At 34.8% G+C, this 21,004-nt stretch overlaps 2 protein-coding genes and 1 long non-coding RNA gene across 3 annotated transcripts in view; 2 read left to right on the top strand and 1 right to left on the bottom strand.

The window, feature by feature from the left end:
* The window catches only part of LOC117108927 (potassium voltage-gated channel protein Shab-like), an 8,466-nt gene extending 7,299 nt beyond the window's left edge, over positions 1-1,167 (top strand). The window contains exon 3 of the mRNA XM_033251108.1: positions 281-1,167. Within this exon, the coding sequence (XP_033106999.1) occupies positions 281-1,167 (887 nt within the window). The remainder of the gene's footprint in view (positions 1-280) is intronic.
* A 4,592-nt stretch (positions 1,168-5,759) lies between these two features.
* Positions 5,760-9,698, top strand: LOC117108953. The gene is made up of 2 exons (XR_004445441.1): positions 5,760-5,920; positions 6,714-9,698. It is a non-coding gene; the product is annotated as an uncharacterized LOC117108953 (long non-coding RNA).
* A 357-nt stretch (positions 9,699-10,055) lies between these two features.
* The window catches only part of LOC117108912 (ADP-ribosylation factor-like protein 1), an 11,829-nt gene continuing 880 nt past the window's right edge, over positions 10,056-21,004 (bottom strand). Inside the window, exons 2-6 of the mRNA XM_033251096.1 lie at positions 19,510-19,647; positions 18,750-18,831; positions 17,865-17,976; positions 17,182-17,360; positions 10,056-14,788 (exon numbers count right to left, since the gene is read on the bottom strand). Coding sequence (XP_033106987.1) covers positions 14,758-14,788; positions 17,182-17,360; positions 17,865-17,976; positions 18,750-18,831; positions 19,510-19,647 — 542 coding nt within the window. The 3' untranslated portion in view covers positions 10,056-14,757. The remainder of the gene's footprint in view (positions 14,789-17,181; positions 17,361-17,864; positions 17,977-18,749; positions 18,832-19,509; positions 19,648-21,004) is intronic.

The following is a 21,004-nucleotide window of genomic DNA, read 5'->3' as shown; positions in this document are numbered from 1 at the left end:
TGGGGGTGAGGTGGGAGGACAGATGTGTATAAGAGACAGTATATATACAGTATGTTTGTATCGATGTGTGTGTGCTGTATGTATATATATTTAATTGTATATAATTTTTGGAACTGAATAAACGCTGTATCGATTTCTTCGTGTTACATAGCTCCATTGTGTCAATACAGAACTTCATCCGGCCGGTTTGGCAAATTTTCTAATTAAAATTTCCTGAAATCGGATGATAGATCTGGGATATATTCTTTTATAAACATATGTTGTATGTTTTATTTTTCAGCTGAAAAGACAATGAGTGGGTTTTTAGGCAAAATAACCGAAAATATGGAGGAAGACGGCCATTCCATTGATATATCTGCCTTAGAACAACTACAAGCATTGCGAGATGCCAAAGCGAGACAAGATAACAAAATTAGACTGAATGTTGGAGGTATTCGACATGAGACTTACAAATCCACATTAGCCAACATACCAGACACACGACTAGCATGGCTTACCCAGCCCTCAGCGATGAGCAATTCTGATTACGATGCCATAAATAAAGAGTTTTATTTTGATCGCCATCCCAGAATATTCGACGCGATCCTGAATTATTATAGAACTGGGAATCTTCACGCTCCGAGCGATGTCTGTGGACCTGCTTTTGAGCAAGAGTTAGAATTTTGGGGAATTGATGAGAAACAAATTGAGCCGTGTTGTTGGTCAAGCTACACCCAACATCGCGATGCACAAGAAACATTGGCCAAATTAACTGGACCAGAATTCGAAAGTGACGATGATGCTGAAGACACTGACGTTGCGTCGTATTTTAACATCGCAGAGGACAGAGTACAAGCGCCGTCAAAATGGAAAAGGCTGAGGCCGAAAGCTTGGACATTCCTAGAGGATCCCTACTCGTCGAAAGGAGCGGCAGTAAGTGTTGATTATTTTGTTATTGGTGGTGGTGAGGGCGGGGGTGCGCTAAATCCTCACTATTCCCCCTTTAATCAGCCCCTGATGATTGATCGTGTGACATACACGACTCTGACCATGGGGGTATACCGCCATGCTCCGGTTAAATGCACAAATGTGGGCGATTTTACAGATCTCAAATGTGCGCTTCTTAGTTGTGGTGACTCAACAGTCTTCTGTTTCAAAATAGGCGGTAGACATCGCGCGCAGTTTTGAGAACCCCGTTTGCCAACAAATTACATATGCGTGATTTTGACGAAAATGTATAAGAACGTCACTGCAAAACATTGTTTAATATGGTATTATATTAAAGTGATAATAATAATTGTAATTTATAATAAATGTAATCAATATTAATCAACTATAACAAACATTTAATTACATGATGGATAGGCCTATTTGGTAAGAAAACTAATTACATGACATCCAATACATACGGTACTACAGAATGCAGAAAGCTGATATCACGTCCTGTATGGATATAACAAGTTTGAAAGATTTTCTGATGAATAAAAGCCGTTTGCACGTAAAGTTCGTCCGCACTTGCGTCACACGTCAAATGTTCACTCACAACGAACTTTTTAATTAACCGTTAATCCACAACAGTAGCACCAACGTATAGTGGGTGAGGAATTTAATAAGTTATTGTTGTCTCTTCTAATACCACACCTGCTATCTAAATTTTGTTTCTTAATCGCATAGATGTGCCTTATAAAGTGTATTGCTTTCTGTTATTCAATGGATAATCTAAATTGCTATCTACCACCATAGTCATCAACATCATCATCCCTCTTTTCACTATTAGAAAAATTGCCATAGTTTTCTAATGGTACGGTACTTCAGCATCAGCAAACAATTGCTTTCTTGTCACTGGTTTCTAGAGCTCCAATATTGTGTTCAACTTCTTGATCAGATTTTATGTTAGCCTTTGCTAATGACTGGCAGGCGTAAGTTAATGAATAATTATAAATAGGGGGAAAAAAAAGGGAGAAAAAATTGAGAAAAAAAAGGAGAAAAAATGGAGAAAAAAGGGGAAAAATATGTTAAAATTTAAATCGGAGAGTGTCATAATCATAATGTTGGGGGTGAGGTGGGAGGACCTTCTGTCTTTAAAAGTTCCCTCCCGGGCCCCTCTATTTCGAATTCCCGGATCCGCTACTGTACTGGAATCATTGTTTTAAAGATGTTAACAAATATGTAGCTCAGCCGAGACATTTTCGTCAAGCCTTCCTCACAAAGTTGTCTATGAATACATAAAAGATAGTCCAGATTTAATTAAACAGCATTTAGCTTTCATTATTTTACCTCCTGCATATTGTTTACTCGTGATGTCTGAAAAAAATTCGTTTTGATTTCTCCTGATAGGGATGAATTTATTGAGCTGTATAATGCTTGTAAAATATTAAGGTTATTTCTGTATTGACTTGTAATCTGTAATCTCTTGCTCGAAAATTATTTGGGACACTTTATCTTTTACATTTAAAAATAGATAATTTATATGATTTAAAAGCAAATTTAACATTAATATTTTAAATCCTATAACATTTTTTCTTTGTTTTTATCTAAACACAATATTAACAAATGGATAAATAATAGTGTGCTCGAACATATCTTTCGCTATCAAAGCTTTGGCATTAGATGAGTTTTGATTTTCTTCAACAAGTCGTGAAAGTGTAGAGTTGATTGTTAGCCGGGAACATGCTACGCCGATGGTCGTCAGCCGACGCGATTCCTTCGCAGAGCGACAAGGCAAGCGAAAATTTAAGGCGTAGTTAATTACCATTATTTTAATTGTCTTTATCATGATTATTATTATTATTATTATTATTATTATTATTATTATTATTATTATTATTATTATTATTATTATTATTATATTATTATTATTATTATTATTATTATTATTATTATTATTATTATTATTATTATTATTAATATTATTAATATTATGAGTGATGGTTTGCCCCACCTGACGTGTTATCATTCCCAAATACTTGCGAAAAAATCTCAAATGATTCGAGTGGGAATTGAAACCACGCCCTCCAGATCACTCGCCTGATGTCATAACCGCTGACCCCCGTGCCGCTTGCGCTTAGTGACTAGTGTTGAATCCGATTCCCAAGTTGGGAAAAACATCACTCATACGATATATCCAAAACAAACACACATCGAAATATTATTATTATTATTATTATTATTATTATTATTATTATTATTATTATTATTATTATTATTATTATTCTAATTATTATTATTATTATTATTATTATTGTTGTTGTTGTTGTTGTTGTTGTTATTATTATTATTATTATTATTATTACATTATCATCATTATCATTATCATTATTATTATTATTATTATTATTATTATTATTGTTGTTGTTGTTGTTATTATTATTACATTATCATCATTATCATTATCATTATTATTATTATTATTATTATTCTAATTATTATTATTATTATTATTATTATTATTATTATTATTGTTATTATTATTATTATTATTATTACATTATCATCATTATCATTATCATTATTATTATTATTATTTACGACTTTATTATGCGTATTGTACGCGCGCTTAACACGTCAGCTCATGCTAGAGCCTTTGTAAACATGGTTGATAGTAGTTTTTGATTCTCTACGGAGCTATAACAAGTCGTTTCGCTCTCGTAAGGTATCAGCGTTTTTATCGAGCTTTTGTGAGATGTTTGCTTTTAAGGAAAGTGGCTACTTCGACGAAGTGCTGTTTCAATAATGGCCATGTTGTTTAAACATCGTTAAACGTAGGTTATATTTAATAACAATGTACATACAAGAAATCTCTGTGTTAATTAGTGTCATTTGATAGTTGTCTGCCCAGCAGCACACGACAGCATACTACCTTATATGTGGTTTACAATAACCCGTTCGTTACCAGTCCATTAGGGTTGTTTAAACGGACGCATAGTAATCACAGCAGTAAACGACCTAATGAAACAAAATTACTTAAAACAGTTCTATTTTTGTCTATAAATGTTTGTCTCTCTTTTTCTTTTTGTACATACAAAAAGTAACATATTATATAGACCTACAATAATTTGTTGGGTAATTCGTAATTTTCTTGCCTGATGTTGATTTGACAAATTGTGAGAAGCCCTGTCTCTTATACACATCTAGATGTGTATAAGAGACAGCCATTGGGGTGGGGGCAGGGGAGCACCCCTCCCCTACCGTCGTCCGACGAACAGACGAAAAAAAAATTCCTATCCAAAACTCTCTCCATGAACCGTACCAGGGATTACTTTATTCCGGACCGTCGACCGAGGCTTCGTTTCTGGCGCCACTGCTGTGTGACAGGCCTGTGTGACAGGCATGTGTGACTTGTGGGACAACAAGGCTAATACGGTAGAGCATTGGTGTAAAAACAAAATCGATGGTTTGGCATCGTATTTTTCCTATTCTTCATAATTTTTGATAACTTATAGCATATAGTGGCGTCACGACTAGAGGTAGGTTACACTATTTGGATCAAGAACTTTTAACTGTATCAGATAAAAGTCCTTGGTTGGATCTGAGTGGATAGCCATCGTTACTTGATGGCGATCCCTGCTACTGCCACTGGCAATCAGCAGGGACCAGTGGAGTCGAGAGCCAGTAAGGGCCCCGGGGCAACACCTCACATGCCCCCCCCTTCACTTGGGACCCCCACTCGGCCGCTCCCCAAATTAAGTCTCCTCCTAAAACCCTATTTGCCCAAACCCACATACATGAATATGATTCCATGTGAACAAAAGTTTTCATCCTGGCTTGGGCTCGGGCCCTATGGAGATTTTGTTCTTACCCCGAAAATTTTTCACCTTGGTCCGGGCCCCCAAGTAGACCCGGGCCCCTGGACAGCGACCCCCGACCCCCTCTCAACGCCACTGGCAGGGACGGCATCGTGTGGTCAAGGGGTCACAATGATAGTGCACTGGTTCAGCAGGAATCAATGCAAAACCTGAATCAATACCATGCCAGCAACTTTAAGAACCAGCTACGATATCAACCCCAAATAAAACTTGAGCTCGCTAAAAACGTATGTTGATCAAAATATTTATCGAACAATGTACTCAAATAACGGATCGCGCTAATAAACGAGTGAGAACAGTTGATTAAAGTAAACAAAATAAGATTATTAACGAATTGATATGAGTAGGCAGAAGTCTCCCTCCCGTCATTAAATACTAATATATCTTTGCAAAAACCTATTTATAGGCCTAGGCATGTTTGATCAAACATACTGTTAAATTGAAAACTATAGAGATTTAATATTTTACGAACCCAAATCAGCCAAAATCGAAGGGGGTCATAATAGGAGCCTATGGTCATACAGGAAATTCGAATTCAAAGCATAATCTAAACCACAATCAATCGAGAAATAGCAAGTTGCATCGATTATCCAAGAAATAAATTACATTTTGTTCATGACAATTCTCAGCCTTGTGGCCCGGGTTACTAATCCCGGCCCTCGGGGTTTTCTCTCAAGGGGCTATTGATAAAATAATCCTATAACTAGCATTTTCAAACAGAATGAGCGAATTTCGGTTAACAGCCTCTGAAATAAATCTCAAAGGGACTTCCACAGAGACTCGAACTTGGGATTTGTCGCTGTCACAACCAGCAGACCATGAGGTTTTCTGTGGTAAATCCAGTACATGTAGGACTACTTATATAAACGATTGATTGATCGCAAGAAACCTGTTCATCATTTTAAATGTGTCTGACGAATAACACTTAATTCTCAATATAATAATGTTCTCATAATCTATTTTTCTATTAGTTTCTGGTTCAATTCCGGTGTCTGGTGAGAAAACGGATATTACGGTTCAATTTTTGGACTTTGGTTCCAAATGTAACAACAGTCCAGATAAATTAATCACAACAAAGAAGCCAGGGACGGGCAAGAGAGCAAGCATCCTACCTAGGGTAGGATTTGGGACTAATGGTAAGAAATATTGGATTTGCATGGCAAAACGTTATCGTCATTATTATAATCATTGTTATCATTATCATTATTATTATTAATAATATTATTATTATGACAAACGTATGGTCTAATTTCACTCAGGAAGCATCTATCAGCGATCAAGAGTTGCTGATGCGAAATACTTTTGTTTCCATGATAGTTCTGTGATTCGATTTCACCTGTAAATGAAATTCTATTGTTCGAACTCGTGTTTTCTGGGAAGTTAATATCGTGTATAGTACATTCGGATATAATATAGAATAATAAAACATCAATGTAGTGAAAATTAGAGGAAATTAAATGACATTTAAACGAAATGCTGTCAACTGTATCCAATAGGTCTTGAGCTCCTTTTAGAACAAAAGTGAATTCAAAATTATGGGTAACTTATACCTATACTCGAGCTGGCTGTTGATTTGAGGTTGAATTTAATCTAATAATTATTTGGTTTAATAATTAATATACTATAAATGAAGGCAACGCAAAAATCATTAAAAAATTAGGTCTATGACTAATTTTATAATTATTAGGCTTATAACAGTAAGAATCAGAAGCGAACAAACGTCAGTGTATGACTATCTGGATTTAAACCAGGACTATCTGAATATGGTATTAATCATGGATTAATAATAACTTAATAAACTTTCGAGATTACGGGCCTTTGTGATCATGGACCTATTAATAAGAATGGTGTGATATTTAGAGGGCTTTTGAATTGGAGGTTGGACTGTAGATGGAATTTTTAAAAATATCAATTTACATTCTATTGCAGGTGGTGCACGAGTGTCGAGTAACTCTTTCAAGAACCGACGAAGATCAGGTTTACCGACTCCAATGACGGACGTCGGCAGTTGCTGACGCGTTGCCGCTGCAATTAAATGAATAATTAACGCGTTATTATCTTTATTTCTGTATTGACAATAAAGTACCATAACAAACAATGAATACACAAAAGATAATACTTGGCAGCCCAATGGCTGAACTGTAAATTAAAATTTTAAAGGGACGACATCATCACAAGAAATTAAGAACTGGAACACATTCATGTTCTAAAATTGGTGTTGCTAACGCGCGTTAACTTTTACACTGACGGATATCGGATATTTTACGAACGATATTTTAGCCCATGGCTAAATCGAATTAGGCCTAACACCTGTAACAACAGATATGCCTCCTACGCATTACTGTATATTGAGATGATGTGCTGCTACAAAAAAAAACGAATTGACGTAATACGAGTCTCAACGACAGAATTAAACTTTGGTAGCGCGTTCACAATTGCAATGATTATTTATTATGACAAAAGAAATGCCTACATTGTCAGTGGATAACGTGTTAGCCATGAATTGCCAGATGGATCTACTGATATAGCAAAGCGAAGGAAACAGACATTTTTTTTTGTATCGAACACGTTATGAACGAAAAGGAACTATATTCACATTGAGCTTATTCGACTGGTTCATTTCGTTGACTGCGAATTTTCGTTGGGTATTATTTTCGTTGGACTGGTTCGTAAAAAGACTTCGTTGAAAACGAAAATTAACGTAACCAGAGTGCGTTAATCAGCGTTAATTTATCCACGTGACCAAAACAAACATGGCCGAATGGTCAGTTTAGCAACAACATTTGTGTTAATATAATTTTAGATTAAATTTCAAAAAAATGTCGAGTATTTATAAGTTTTCTATTTTACCACTGTGCAGGTGGGCGTGGTTTAATGAAGAACGACCAGTCGAATACGGCCAATAACTGAATAGAAATATAACAAATCAGTTGGAAGCCAGAACAATAAACAATGATGGGCATGTCGCCCAATTGCCAAAGTAATCTGAAAAATGACTCTCGATATATACTGTGAATGGAGGCCTGGAAAAAAAATTTAAACTGTGACGTGACATGGAACAAATAAAGCAATACTGGGCCCTGATGAAAAAAGCCAACCTGAAACAAAATTGAGAATGAGTTTTGACAAATTGTGAGAAGCCTGAAAATAATACAGAGAGCACAATAATGCGCACCTTATACACTTTTGTTCATATAAGCACAATGGGGAAAATTGGTGGCAAAAAATCGCGATAAAGTACATGAATACTATGAATGAAAGACACACCTTAGGCCTAAATCATAGAGACATTAAAACTTATCAAAATTAATTCCTTGCAGTCTGTAACAGGTTTAGTCTAAACTAATTAAGATGCAAATTCACATCTTATTTCAAATTGGTCGGTTTAAAGTCATGCTTCGGAGGGGAAAAAAGTGCACACGGGCCAGCTGTATACACTGGACCTCAATTTTAAGTCCTTATCCGAGAAGACTTGGTTCTACCATGAACCGGGGAGGAGCGGCAGGAACCATAGCCGATATTAAGGCTAGCGACACCCCTGTCCTTACCGCTCGGCCACTCGAGTGATAAGGACTGGCATGTAATACTGTCTTTGAGTTAACAATTACACGAAGTTGTCACATAAAATGTTATAATGTGGACAGACCTTTACATTTAAATCGACTGTTGGTGCGTCTATGACGCCTCAGTGTTTACGGTGTCTGCATATTTTCAACCGATACTGATATCAGGATAAAATGAGCAAAGATTTTCTCTTATTCACTTGATTTCTGAATATTCTTAGAATTCCAATTTGTATTTGGTAATGTCAGTGATTGTGAAAGAAAAATGTTTGAGTGCGATCACGATATTTCTAAGCACTGTTTCTAAATCCTTGCATCACAAAATCAACACCCGGTACTTCCCCCCCCCCCCCACCACCAACAATCATATTTTGCTCTTTTTGATTCATCGAAAGATTTACCCTCCTTCTCCTGTGAACACGGGAACAGACTAAAGTAACAACAGACGGTGCTAATTATATTCTTATAATCAATGAAGTTGGATCTCTGGTATTTATATTATAGATGTCTATTTCGTGAACCAATATATTGTAAAACCTCGAATAGAAGCCCTGGGCTTCTTTTCGATAATGGCTTCTTTTCGAGATGGGCTTCTATTCGAGGCTAATTTTGCAATGTAAACGGGGTGGGGGGCTTTTTTCAAAATGGATGCTGTAATTTTCAGGAATTACTACCATAAAACAATAAATAGGGCCACTGTAACATCAGTCTGTATCATAGGAGTGTATTAACCGACATTCATCACCTAAACTACGGTACTGTATAAATCAAGCGTGTTTTAAATTTATTTTGTTTATTTGAAATTCATGTACAGTGTATGTACTGTACTATCTCGAAAAAAGTCTATACTATCTTGAGGCTCCTATTCGAGGCTTTACGGTATAACAATTTCCTGTCAGGACCTCACGTAGAAAATAATAGAATCGTCCGAATAGTGTGTATATAACGCAAAGTTAACAAAATTGCTGAATATTGTCTTACAATTAACACGGTGGATATATTCTAAGCCCATGGTACAATTTATTTAGTAAAACAACCGAAAAGTAATTGGAGGATCTAGGGTTAAAGTCAATTCATAGTTTGAAGTGCTTATACCCGTATCAAGGTCAATCGAGATACACAAAAAATACACACAACATAGGTTTATGTCGATGTCGAACTTGGATACGGGCATGCGTAGTTTAATCGACGAATTGGCTTATATGTACTTCTAATAAAAAAGTAATAAAACAATAAAATTGGACTGTCATAAAGACTATTCTGAATTTGATTTTTCAGTTTATAGGTACAATGACGAATGTATCGTACCGAAACTTTTTGTGCGCAAATAAAATTGGTATATTTCCCCGAATGCGGTAAATATGTTAACGTTGTCTTCTTTGACCATTGCAATATAGAAAGTCTCGTGCTTGATCAGACGTTTTACCCAACCTCTAATAAATTTGACTCGAAGGAATAATATAGGGTTTACTGACGTTCAATATGAACAATTGAAAAATCGGAAGACTTTTTTCTGTACCAAGTATCGCTTGCTGTGTACCACCCATAGGTCACGACGACTATCCGATCACCAATTGTCTCTATGGGAAAATATGATTAGCCTTAAATAATTATATATTTGTACTACGAGGACTTTTTAATGACATCACTAGCACACTTTTATTATTCTTTTGCACAATGAGAAACAAAACAACAAAAGACACTAGAGTTCCTAAGAATGAAAATGGCCTAATTAATTTAATAGACAATGACATTACAATCTATGACATTTATTATTAGAATCAAATTGTCAATTAAAATGAAATTCAATAAATACAATATAAAACAAACCATTCAGATGATATTTATATGGATAAAGAGAAATAACCCCGACGGCTTGAAAAAAAAATTCTGAAGACTATAGAGGGCAGCAGACACCCCATAATGAACATAAACAAGAACTACCAAATACATAAATTGCATGCAGGTACAGTTTTAAAATAATTTAAATGCAATTAATATTAAATCAATATATAATAACTGTAAAAACAATCTTTAAATATTCGTTTGTACCAGTTGCTTTAACTGGACTTCAAAAACCATGTGCTATTCAACCACATAATTTATGGCCACCTGTAATTATACTAGCAACAAACAATTCAAATAAGTTTGCCAGCCTTCTGTTGTGATCCTAAATTTAACATTTATATAATTTATTGTTGATCTATCAATAGTGCTATACACTTGAACGAATTATACAATTTATATATTATAAATCATAATATATGTAATATTCCAGAGTGAAAATATTAAGATACAACTACAATATAACTGGTAATTTTTTTTTTTATATTGTTGGGAACCATTTCCATTTTATTGGCAACAGTTGTACAGCCTACATACTGTATACAATTCATGAAGTGGTGCTTCTTCTGATCAAGGAATTCAATATCAATAGTCTAAGACCAGTTTGAAGTACAGTTGACCTTGACCTCATATGCAAAGATGATGATCCCAGACAGCCCTATCATGCTGTGCCCGCGACTAATGGCCGATGCGATTCTATGTTGAACGAAATGCCACAACACATGCGGAACGGATGGTTTTCAATGACAATCTGTTCCAACTGCCACCGAAAAACAGCAGATGATATTGCATCGTCTAGTGCTCACTTGGATTCACTGTTTTTTAGCCCTCACCTCACAGTGAGTGCCTGTCTTCGGGGATCAGGTGAGAAAAATTTTAATAGGCACCGTTAGATGTCCGAAAATGGCACTATCAAAATGTCAAAAGGTTTTTGCAAAGTAGTGTTCCCCAATTAAATAATTGGCTCCTTTATAAATTGGCACACAGGGTTCCCCTGTGGGAATCCATTTGGCCTCCATATTCTACTACCATGCCATTGTCATGCTAGGCACACCACTCCACTGAAACCTCCAAAAAATTGTTTAAGTGCCACACTGCTAAAAGGCTCCATACCATATCAACATGCAAAGTATATTCAGCACTATTACAGTATTAAGCAATGCTGTCAAAATTACATTTGTGGCAAATTCAATCCATCTAGTCACTCGTCACAAATCAATTTTTAGTTATCAATACAGGGTTAAAGAGTAAAATAAAAGCTATCCGACATTTCGTTATGAAGTTACAAGAGTTTAAATATACACTACAACTGTTTAAAGAACAATATTTAAGAAATTAGCCTTGAAATTTTATGATTGTTATAACATTGAGAATGGAGATATATAGATATACAGTATATATAATTTAGGTTAGTGTAATAAAATAGATTTAAAAATGTTGAAATTCCTGCATCTTTTGGCCTTTATCTCTGAAACAGGATTTGCGATGAGTGACTTGTTTGGCTTGTCTTTGCCACAACTGGTCTCTGTTGCAACAAGACTTACTTTATGGTAGAGGCGACTCATTTGAGAATAAAATCTAAAACAACTAAATTGGGTTTTAAATCAGAGACCTCTGACAATACAATGGAACTAACGTTCATTATCATTCGATATTTTCAATGAAGATTTTTCCAAATTTAAGTAATTATCAACAATTGAAGCTTAAAGCCGCAACGGCACTGGACTGTTTCCGGTAAAACTAGTTGAGACGCTGGTTAACTTTACCATTAGTCTAGTGCAAACAGCCCAGAAACTTGCCTCTCATGAAAACTTCTCAATGGAGATTCACAGATTAGCGCACTGAATAGTTGATTTTAACGGCTTGGTTAGTGTTACAATTTCTCACAGTAAAACTGACTGACTAACTCCAAATATCTAAGTGCAAACAGTGGTATGTTTTACCCATTGGAATTTACCAACAGTCTCGCTGAAACCTTCCCTTCTAGAAGTCCAGTGCGATTGCAGCTTAAATTAAGCTGTGAGGTAGCCTTTCAATCCAGTACCCTACTAGACTTCATTCAGGACATCGGTGGCTAACATTAATTAATATCCATTTGTTAAGAGGAGTTACATGACTACAAAACGTGTATAAATTATGTACAGTTGAATTTGCCTAAGTTGAATCCAAAATGTCATTGAAAACTTGTTCGACTTGAATGAAATTCGACTTACAGTTTGTTAACTTATGGAAAACACAACAATTTTGGCATGTAAAATAGGATCGACTTATAAATTATTCGAGTTAAGCAAAGTCAACTTAGGGAAGCTTAACTGCATAGAAACCTTTTTTTGATTTTATAGCAGCAATCTACTATGCTATATCCATCACCTTTCTATGAAATAACCAATATAACAACCTCAACATCTATAACCCTTAATCAGAATGAGATAATTTGTTTATTAAAAGTTTTGAAGAAAAAAATCCTTGTAAATAAATATGTAATGGTAGTTGAAAAAAACCTATAAAAAAATCCCAGGCATCTGGTTAAATGTAACATATAATTTACCACTAAATGACTAACACATGCATTCTTAAAACAAAGTTAGTTCCATCGAGTACTCATTGCAAACTCAAACTATGATTCTCGTCCACAAAGAGTGTACGACTAAATCAAATACAATTTGCAGTCAGCTCCAGATTGCTGCCAAGTAAAGACTACCACGATGTCAGAGAGAACTAAGAAGCTGTCAAATTATTTTGAGAACTGGTAATGCAGAATAATGTGAAGCTGTTATCTGTCATTTGAAAACACATTTCCAATAATTCACATGAGACCATCAATTACTTATTTGTCCAAAACTTAATTGACAAATAATATCTGAGTATAGGAACAGTCATTAAAGATGATAAAATTTATAGATCTTTGTTATTAATGGTGACAATTTTTCTTGTACAGTGAAACATTTTGGAAAATGACTATCGCAAAGACTGCTACGTCAACATGTTTATTTAGCCATTAAAGCTAAAGCTGGAATGTCAATTTTAGTTTTAGTTCCTCAAGTAATAGCCCACCCCCTATTGTATGCATAATATTACATACCAGCCTTTCCTTCCTGGGAATAAGCCCACTCCCCAAAATCAGCCCAATTTTGTGTTTAAGGGGGATGAGCTTACTGCAGAATCCTGTCGTATTTCTTCCTTGCACTAAAATGCAAGAAAGAAAGAAAGAAATCTAGCTAGGCTAGAAAATTTGGCCTGTATTCATTGTACAGGTGCGTATAAATTAGTCAATGTTCCAGTAGAAGTTTATTTAAAAAAATTTGAAATGACATCATTTTATAAGCCTTGTTCTAAATAGTTAGATAGAACTAAAGTTTGTTTTAAGAATATGGGTGCAAGTCTTTTCTAATTCTTAATTAGGATCGAATTTATGGAAGTTAATTCAAAATGTACAATACTTTCGTCTATATGTATATATACAACAATTCTTTCACAACATTATAGTGGGACAACTATAAAGTAAAATACAGTTTTTTATAAACTATAAATGGACATCCTTACAGTACACTCTACAAAATATCCTCAAAGATTGTTTACCACATTGCATGCTGGGAGAAATTTGTATCCAGACAACAGTTCTTGCTACCTTTTTCATGCAATGGAGCTTTCCAGTAAATCCTGCCTGCTGGATATGGTTGCAAAGACCAAAGATCTTGTAATAACAAGATAGCGTTCTTTGTGATTTCTGAGTGAAAATTCTGCAACAACGCAGTGTAGGACGCCCTCCCACAATTACTTTTGAACACCGACATATATGATGTACGTGCAAATTCTGGAACAACTGCCATAGTAACAACTAGGATGCACTCTCTTAGTTCCAATTACTTTTATGCTTCTTTACTGAACATCGTAGAATGGCAGAGAACACTATCTTGTTATTATAAGATCTTTGCTAAAGACCCACAAACCTACAGCATAAACTCAAAAAAACGTGTATTTCTAGGATGGGCAGATGCTCCTGGTGCTGGTCAGATCAGTCAGTTATTAAGTTTGATTGTCACTTATGGAAAAGTCCATAGGGACTACAAGTAGTTGAAAATCATTTTTGCAAGATTTTAATAATTTACAAGATTTTATTAATGTAAAAAGATACAACTGATTCTGTATTTCACACATAATGCAATGTGGTAAACAGCATATACTTTCTTGGACCTGTATTGCAAATGTATTCTGTAATCTATTAAACATCTAAATATGAGTAAAACATTAAACTTCTGAGTAATAATAAATTACATTAAAGAAATTTTATATTCTTTTCTCACACTTATTTTTTTTTTTTTTATAGAAAAGTTAATTAAATATTTTCCACATTTTTTTGCACCTCTATTTTAACAGGAAGCAGTACATAGCTGTATCAAGATGTTTTTTCTGTCCTCGTGTAAGGTTTGGTGAGCTTAAAACATGGCTTTACTGCGGTCTGACAAGGATGTCATGGTCACTCTGTTTTGTTAGACTCAATCCAAACAGAGCAGAGTGGCACTTTGGATCCAGTAAGGTCTGAAGTCTATTTCAAGGAACTCTGCTTACTGCTTCGTCTTTAATTCTTTCACAAGCCTAAAATAAAGTAAAAATTAAAAAACACATTGTTACTAGTTAAGTAACTAGGAAAGTCAAAACTTGGCTCTCAGGAACACGTTACAGGGGTTGTGTGGCACTACCCCCGAGTTTAATCCATTCAGATTACATATGCACACATCAGTAATGGCGCCAGTGGGGGAATTTCCTCCTCGTTGGACAGGCCTAGACCTCCGTTTGTCCGACGCCACAACAAAGACGTCGAATCAAAAATAGCTTTTCTATCCAAATAACGTTATTTTGATTGCCCTGACATTGTGGTTCAAAATCACAATTTGGGCCATACTAAAAGCTATAAAAACTCTCCCTGTGAATCCTTCCATAGATTTTTTATTCTGTGACTCTGAAGGAGGCTCTAATCAGCCCGCCTTACTTCAGGGCCCCGTCAAACATGTAAGACAACACTGTCGGCTGGCACACATAGAGCATGGTGTTGCACATAGGCCCAATGGTTTAAACATCTCTTCCAAAAAGGTGGTATGCTATAAATTGTATGTCACAGGTGGACACAAAAACTCCATGGGTCAGTGAACACGCATTGCCACCAGTTTTAACTGTGAAAAGCTTGCTATAAGGGTCCAAATAATGAGCTATGGTCAATAAATATCAAATCAATTAGATTCAACGTAGTTAAATATTAACAATTAATCAATATATCAAGAGTGATGTTTTCATATGGTTGTGTAACCTGGGCAGTTAAATAGGAAAACTGGTCGGGTCCAAGTACAATGATGAAATGGGGAAGTTAAAAAAAAACTGGAGCCCCTAATCTATTGATATTTTTGAAGCAAACAACTATGCTCAAGTGGTACTTAAAAACCTTATTTTGTCAGTTAGCACTCCCTTATTTATTTCTCAATCCCTCTCACTTCACCCCCATTTAAAGACTCTGTTGCAATCACAAATAGTTCAAAGTACAAACTGAAAAGAGTCTTGTTTGGATATGTACTGTATTGTACTAATTGGATGATGAATTCTAGAGATTGTTTTCTTAGTGATAATTTTGGGAGAGGTTGGGCATAGAAAACTAAGAAATGAGATGCTAATCCTTAAATCCTTGATGATGTTCATGCATCTGTAATTTCTATTTTTGTTATATTTGTAAAGGCTAGACAAAGAATGAATGAATGGGGCGATATTGAAGCTACATTATTGATTGTGATCTGGCAAAAGATAGATAGATAGATGGGGAAACGTGACATCATTAATGACAGCATGGATTAATTAATGGATTAAATGGTGAAACATTTCATAAATCAATTTCAGAACCACACATAAAGAGGTGTGTTTTACAGGTGGAGGGGTGGTGTCAGCATCTTACAGACACATGGTTCAGAGATCATATGCACCTGAGCATATGAGGTGAACAAACTTTAGGACCTGTCTGTCTCATCAAGATGTCCGGAAATGACACACTTAGACCAGCTGTCTCTGGCATAGATAATGATTCTAATGTCGTCATCTTGAAGTTCAACTAAAATACCAATAACAATTACTAAAATGGGGTATTTAGAATTGGATCAAAGATAACCACGATCTATCAAAAAGACTTGTCAGGGCACAAAATAAAGAAACCTACTGAATACGAGTGTGCAAATATTATATTGTAAAACCAGAGACAACCTTATTGCTATGATGATAAATGTAATTTAAAAAAAAACTTTTTGAGTTTTATCCTTTAGAAAAAGATAAGTAAAATTTTAACAAGTTAAAAAAATTACTGTATATACGCTATCAGACACAATATTAAAATTTTTAACTAATGGTGTAGGCTTGTAATGTATTGTATTGTACTGAGGTAGCTTGAAATTGGCCAGAGAAGTGGTTGTACAAAGGGCAGATGAACTCCCCATAACTTTCATTATACTTTAAATATACTTGTTTTCTATCGTAATATATTTTATGACCCGCATAGGTCAGGGTAATATGAACCTTATAAGTTCCGATTATTATCAATAATAATAATAAGACTGATGTTTTACTCTACATGACGTGTTATTGTACCGAATTGTTTTTATTTGGGAACCTACTGAGCATTCAGTACCACAACACATAAGGTAGGGCAAAACATCAATCTTATTAAACTTCCTGATGCAAAACCATCATCAAAACAATATTATTATTTCTATTATCAATACTATTGTTTATCATTGTTAATTTTCCAATAAACCATGTAGCAACAACATGAAGCATTTTGAGATGTCTAACAGTTGAAAAGGTTATGAAAATCCGAAATTATTATTGTTACAATGTAGTTCAGTTTATCTTCTCTTTGTAGTGCTAAGCTTTCCTCATTGAATATGATTTCATCCTGGTAAATAAATTACAAATAAAAATAAATTATTATTAAAATTTCCTCAGTAAGTCCTTACCATTCCATTGCTTCATCTAAGCCTTCTCCCTTGATAGCTGAGGTTTTAAATATTTGCCATTTTCTAGTTCGTAACGCTGGAAGTCCTAGTGAGCTTGCTACTTCTGACGGTGTCATGCAGCCTTCCATATCCTGCTTATTTGCAAACACTAATAGTAGAGACTTACTCAATTCTTCTTCCTACAAATAGGAGAGATAGACACATACATTGTGATGTTTAGTTGTTTTTATAATTGTTTATATCAAATAAATAAAATCAAAGTAATATGTTTGGTATTATACTAATAAAATAATTATAATAATAATAATATAATAGCATAAGCCATAATAGCAAAAACAAGACTTCTGCAAAGGCAGTGATTACTATGCAAGTTTGCCACTTATGCTGCTGTCGGTGAAATCGGACTTCCTGTCGGTGACATAGTATTAAGAAGTCTCAGAATTCTGAAAAAAAACTCAACCAATTCTAAGACTTCTGAATACTAACTTTTTAAAACTATATGAGTGGTTTTCAGAGTTGGTCTCAATTTTTTAGTTGTATCAAAGTAACGTCACTGTCTCGCCGGTGTACAGTAGCGAAGGCCCATTTATGTTTCGTGCCTAAATGTTGTTTACATTAAGTGTTATTAATAATATCAATTTAGAAGTGTTTTTAGTTGATTGTAGTGTTACCATAGATCTTACCTCTAACATTGCAACTAATTCTGATTTGGATATTCCAATTCTATCTTTATCACAGCTGTCAACTACATAAATAATGGCATCGGTGTTAGAATAATAGCACCTCCAATAAGGCCTGAAGAATAGAAAATCCATAATATTAATAATAACAAAAACAATAAAGAATAAGGATTGATACTAATCTTCAAAAACATATCAGAATAAGGTAAGAATTCATATTCCACTCTATATTTTTGTAGTAAATCGGTTAATGTAATATTTCTAAATTTTGTATCATTATTTTTCCTTCATTTTCTATTGAATTGTGAATCATAATATTTATCTATCATTAGTAACACTGGTAGGCTCTTTGTACAGTGTTCTGATGCTTGTCTTATGAAGATAAATTAAATCATGAATTATGAGTAGTATATGAAACAGCAGCAAAACACCTGAGGGTATATGTTCTATGTTTACAAAAGCTGGAGTTTAATTAAATTGTACACTAGTTTCTGGTGTGGTCTGTACTAACAATAATATGCCTACTAATGCTTTCACTTTGATTAACAGTTTGATGTATGGAGGCAAAAAAAACCAAAAAAAACAACAAAAAACAGGAGGAAAAAAAAGCAAGTCAGGTTTCCATAAAATTGCTACATTTTATCGCTGACACGCATTGACAGTTGTCAGGAGCTCGAAGGAGCTATTTTATGGAAATGCTCGATATTGGTTATAAAGCCAACTATGTTTCAGGCTTGGTCCTGGAAAATACAAAAACATTTAGCACAAGATTATTTCCACTAGGCCCTAGGCTAGGCCAACATCGATAGGTTTGTTCATATACATTGTACAAAAAAATATTTGATCGATTTTCAGACGTTAAAATTAATTAATGGACATTTACAATACCTGATACTTGTCTGACCACCTAAATCCCACACCTGGAACTTCAGATTTTTGTATGTAACTGATTCAACATTGAATCCAATTGCTATAAGAGAACACACACGAAAAAAAATTTTACGATTACATAAAATACCACTTTACAGTTTTAGTATAATTGATATGTTTATATTATAAATCGGAGTGGAGTTCAATAGCTTGGTGGTTAAGATGCTTGTATTCCAATCTTAGGGTCCTGGTTTCAATTCCTGTCAGTGTTGCAGGATTTTTTCTCACAACCAAAAGAACTCCACTCCCTAAAATCTCATATTGAGATTTAGTTCGTGTAAAGCATTATGCGTGTATGTTTGTCTTGTGAAAGGGATTGTTACCTACAAGTAGGACAGTGATATATTCGCTATTGACAATCCTTGGTACATGTATTGTGTGCCTAAATAAATAAAAAAATAAATATGTTATGATTGTACACACCCACACCTGATGGGGATCAAATATGATGTAGTATCAATATTTATTTTAATATTATATGTGTCTCATTATTACTTGCGTAGCTAGCATTCTACTGTCCAATGAATATTACATACTGGCTGCAATAACAAACCAATCTAAACCACCATGATCTATATACACTATGGATGTATTAATGCACTGCCCAATTCACAACAACAAGGACCCCACTGGTTATTCAGACTTGCCTGGGTTATTCTCAAGGGTATGTTTCACATTAAAAAAGAAACCCAACTCAACATCATTACAATGGACTTACTTGGTATTGTCGTTACAACTTCTCCAACCTGAAGTCTGTATAAAATGGTCGTCTTTCCGGCGCCGTCTAAGCCTAATATCAGTATCCTCATCTCTTTCGAGCCAAAGAGATTTGAAAACAGGGATGAGAAGAAACCACCTTTGAAAATAAAACATTTAAAAAAATCACAATTTAGATTCTATAAATATTCAGGTACATTATGTTCTTATTACGGAAATATAATATTGATGATTTATTATCATGGCTACTACAAAAGGAGCATATCCACAAGAGGATGCTAAACAAAAATTAAGATAGGATAGTGCGATCATTTCAGTATACTGTGGATTTAGGAGGTCAAAGACACATGTGACCTTTTCTTTGATTCCCTACTTTTTACACAAATGAAAATATACAAATTAAGTCCATCAATTGAAAACTTCATGAAAAATTAAAGATTTTAATGATTATTGCTTTTGGTGGAATGTAGACGAATAGATAAATAGAAGACGACCCCGAGTTTGAGAAGGTTCGGAATTCATAATTCTTGCGACTTTTTATGGTCTTGATACTGCATCTAGCTGGCTAAAACAGAGCCAAATGCAGGGCTAATGTTCAGAATACAATACCATTTTATAGGCTTTTAAATATTAATCAAAATCTTATTTCCCAGTATTTAAAATTGTGTTCATTCACACTAAGATTTAGTAGGTTCATTGCAGTACTAAATTCGCATGTTACAGATGATCCACACATAAGATGAACATGATTTCAAAAATCCCGTTTTTAGCTCGTAATTTGCTATTTTAAGCCTTGTATTATACGCAAGTATATACAATATGCTTGCTAGTATTTGAGCCATGCCAGGAAACAATGACATCATCAGGTAGCCTACCAGAAAATGCAGAGAGCTTTCTGCTCCTAGGATACAATGCAAGACTTACGCAAGACGTGCATTCTTCAAACAATTTACCAAACACAACTTACAGCGCTCAAAGCTAAAAAAAGTATTCTGTTTTAAAGTTCAGCATAATAATTATAGCATTTGCAGTACCTGCTGTACCCAGGCTAGTGGCTATGGTGCCAGGCTAGTTATCTGGAGGACGTGGATTCGATTCCCACCCGAATCACTTGCAAATTTTTTTTCGCAAGCATTTGGGAACGTACTGAGTATTCAGTACGAAAACATGTTTGGTAGGACACATTAATACTTGATACTTTCCTGATGGAAACTCACATCGAAATAGCATTTGCAGTCCCCGTTACTACTTGGGGATTGGATTCAACACCAAACACAAGCTCAGTAAGGTAGTGGTTATGGCGCCAGGCTAGTTATCTGGAGATCAGAGGTCATGGGTTCGATTCCCATCTGAATCACTTGCAAATTTTTTTTGGCGAGTATTTGGGAACGTACTGAATATTCAGTACGAAAACACATCAGGTAGGACAAAACATCACTTCTATGATATTTTCCTGATGCAAACTCACATCAAAATAACATTTGCAGTACACACTG

The sequence above is a fragment of the Anneissia japonica genome, unplaced genomic scaffold (genome assembly GCF_011630105.1).
Source record: "Anneissia japonica isolate Jap-2015-1 unplaced genomic scaffold, ASM1163010v1 scaffold987_len1640505_cov201, whole genome shotgun sequence".
Taxonomy (NCBI): domain Eukaryota; kingdom Metazoa; phylum Echinodermata; class Crinoidea; order Comatulida; family Comatulidae; genus Anneissia; species Anneissia japonica.
The sequence above is the reverse complement of the archived record's forward strand: the minus strand, read 5'-3'. Positions and strand labels throughout refer to the sequence as shown.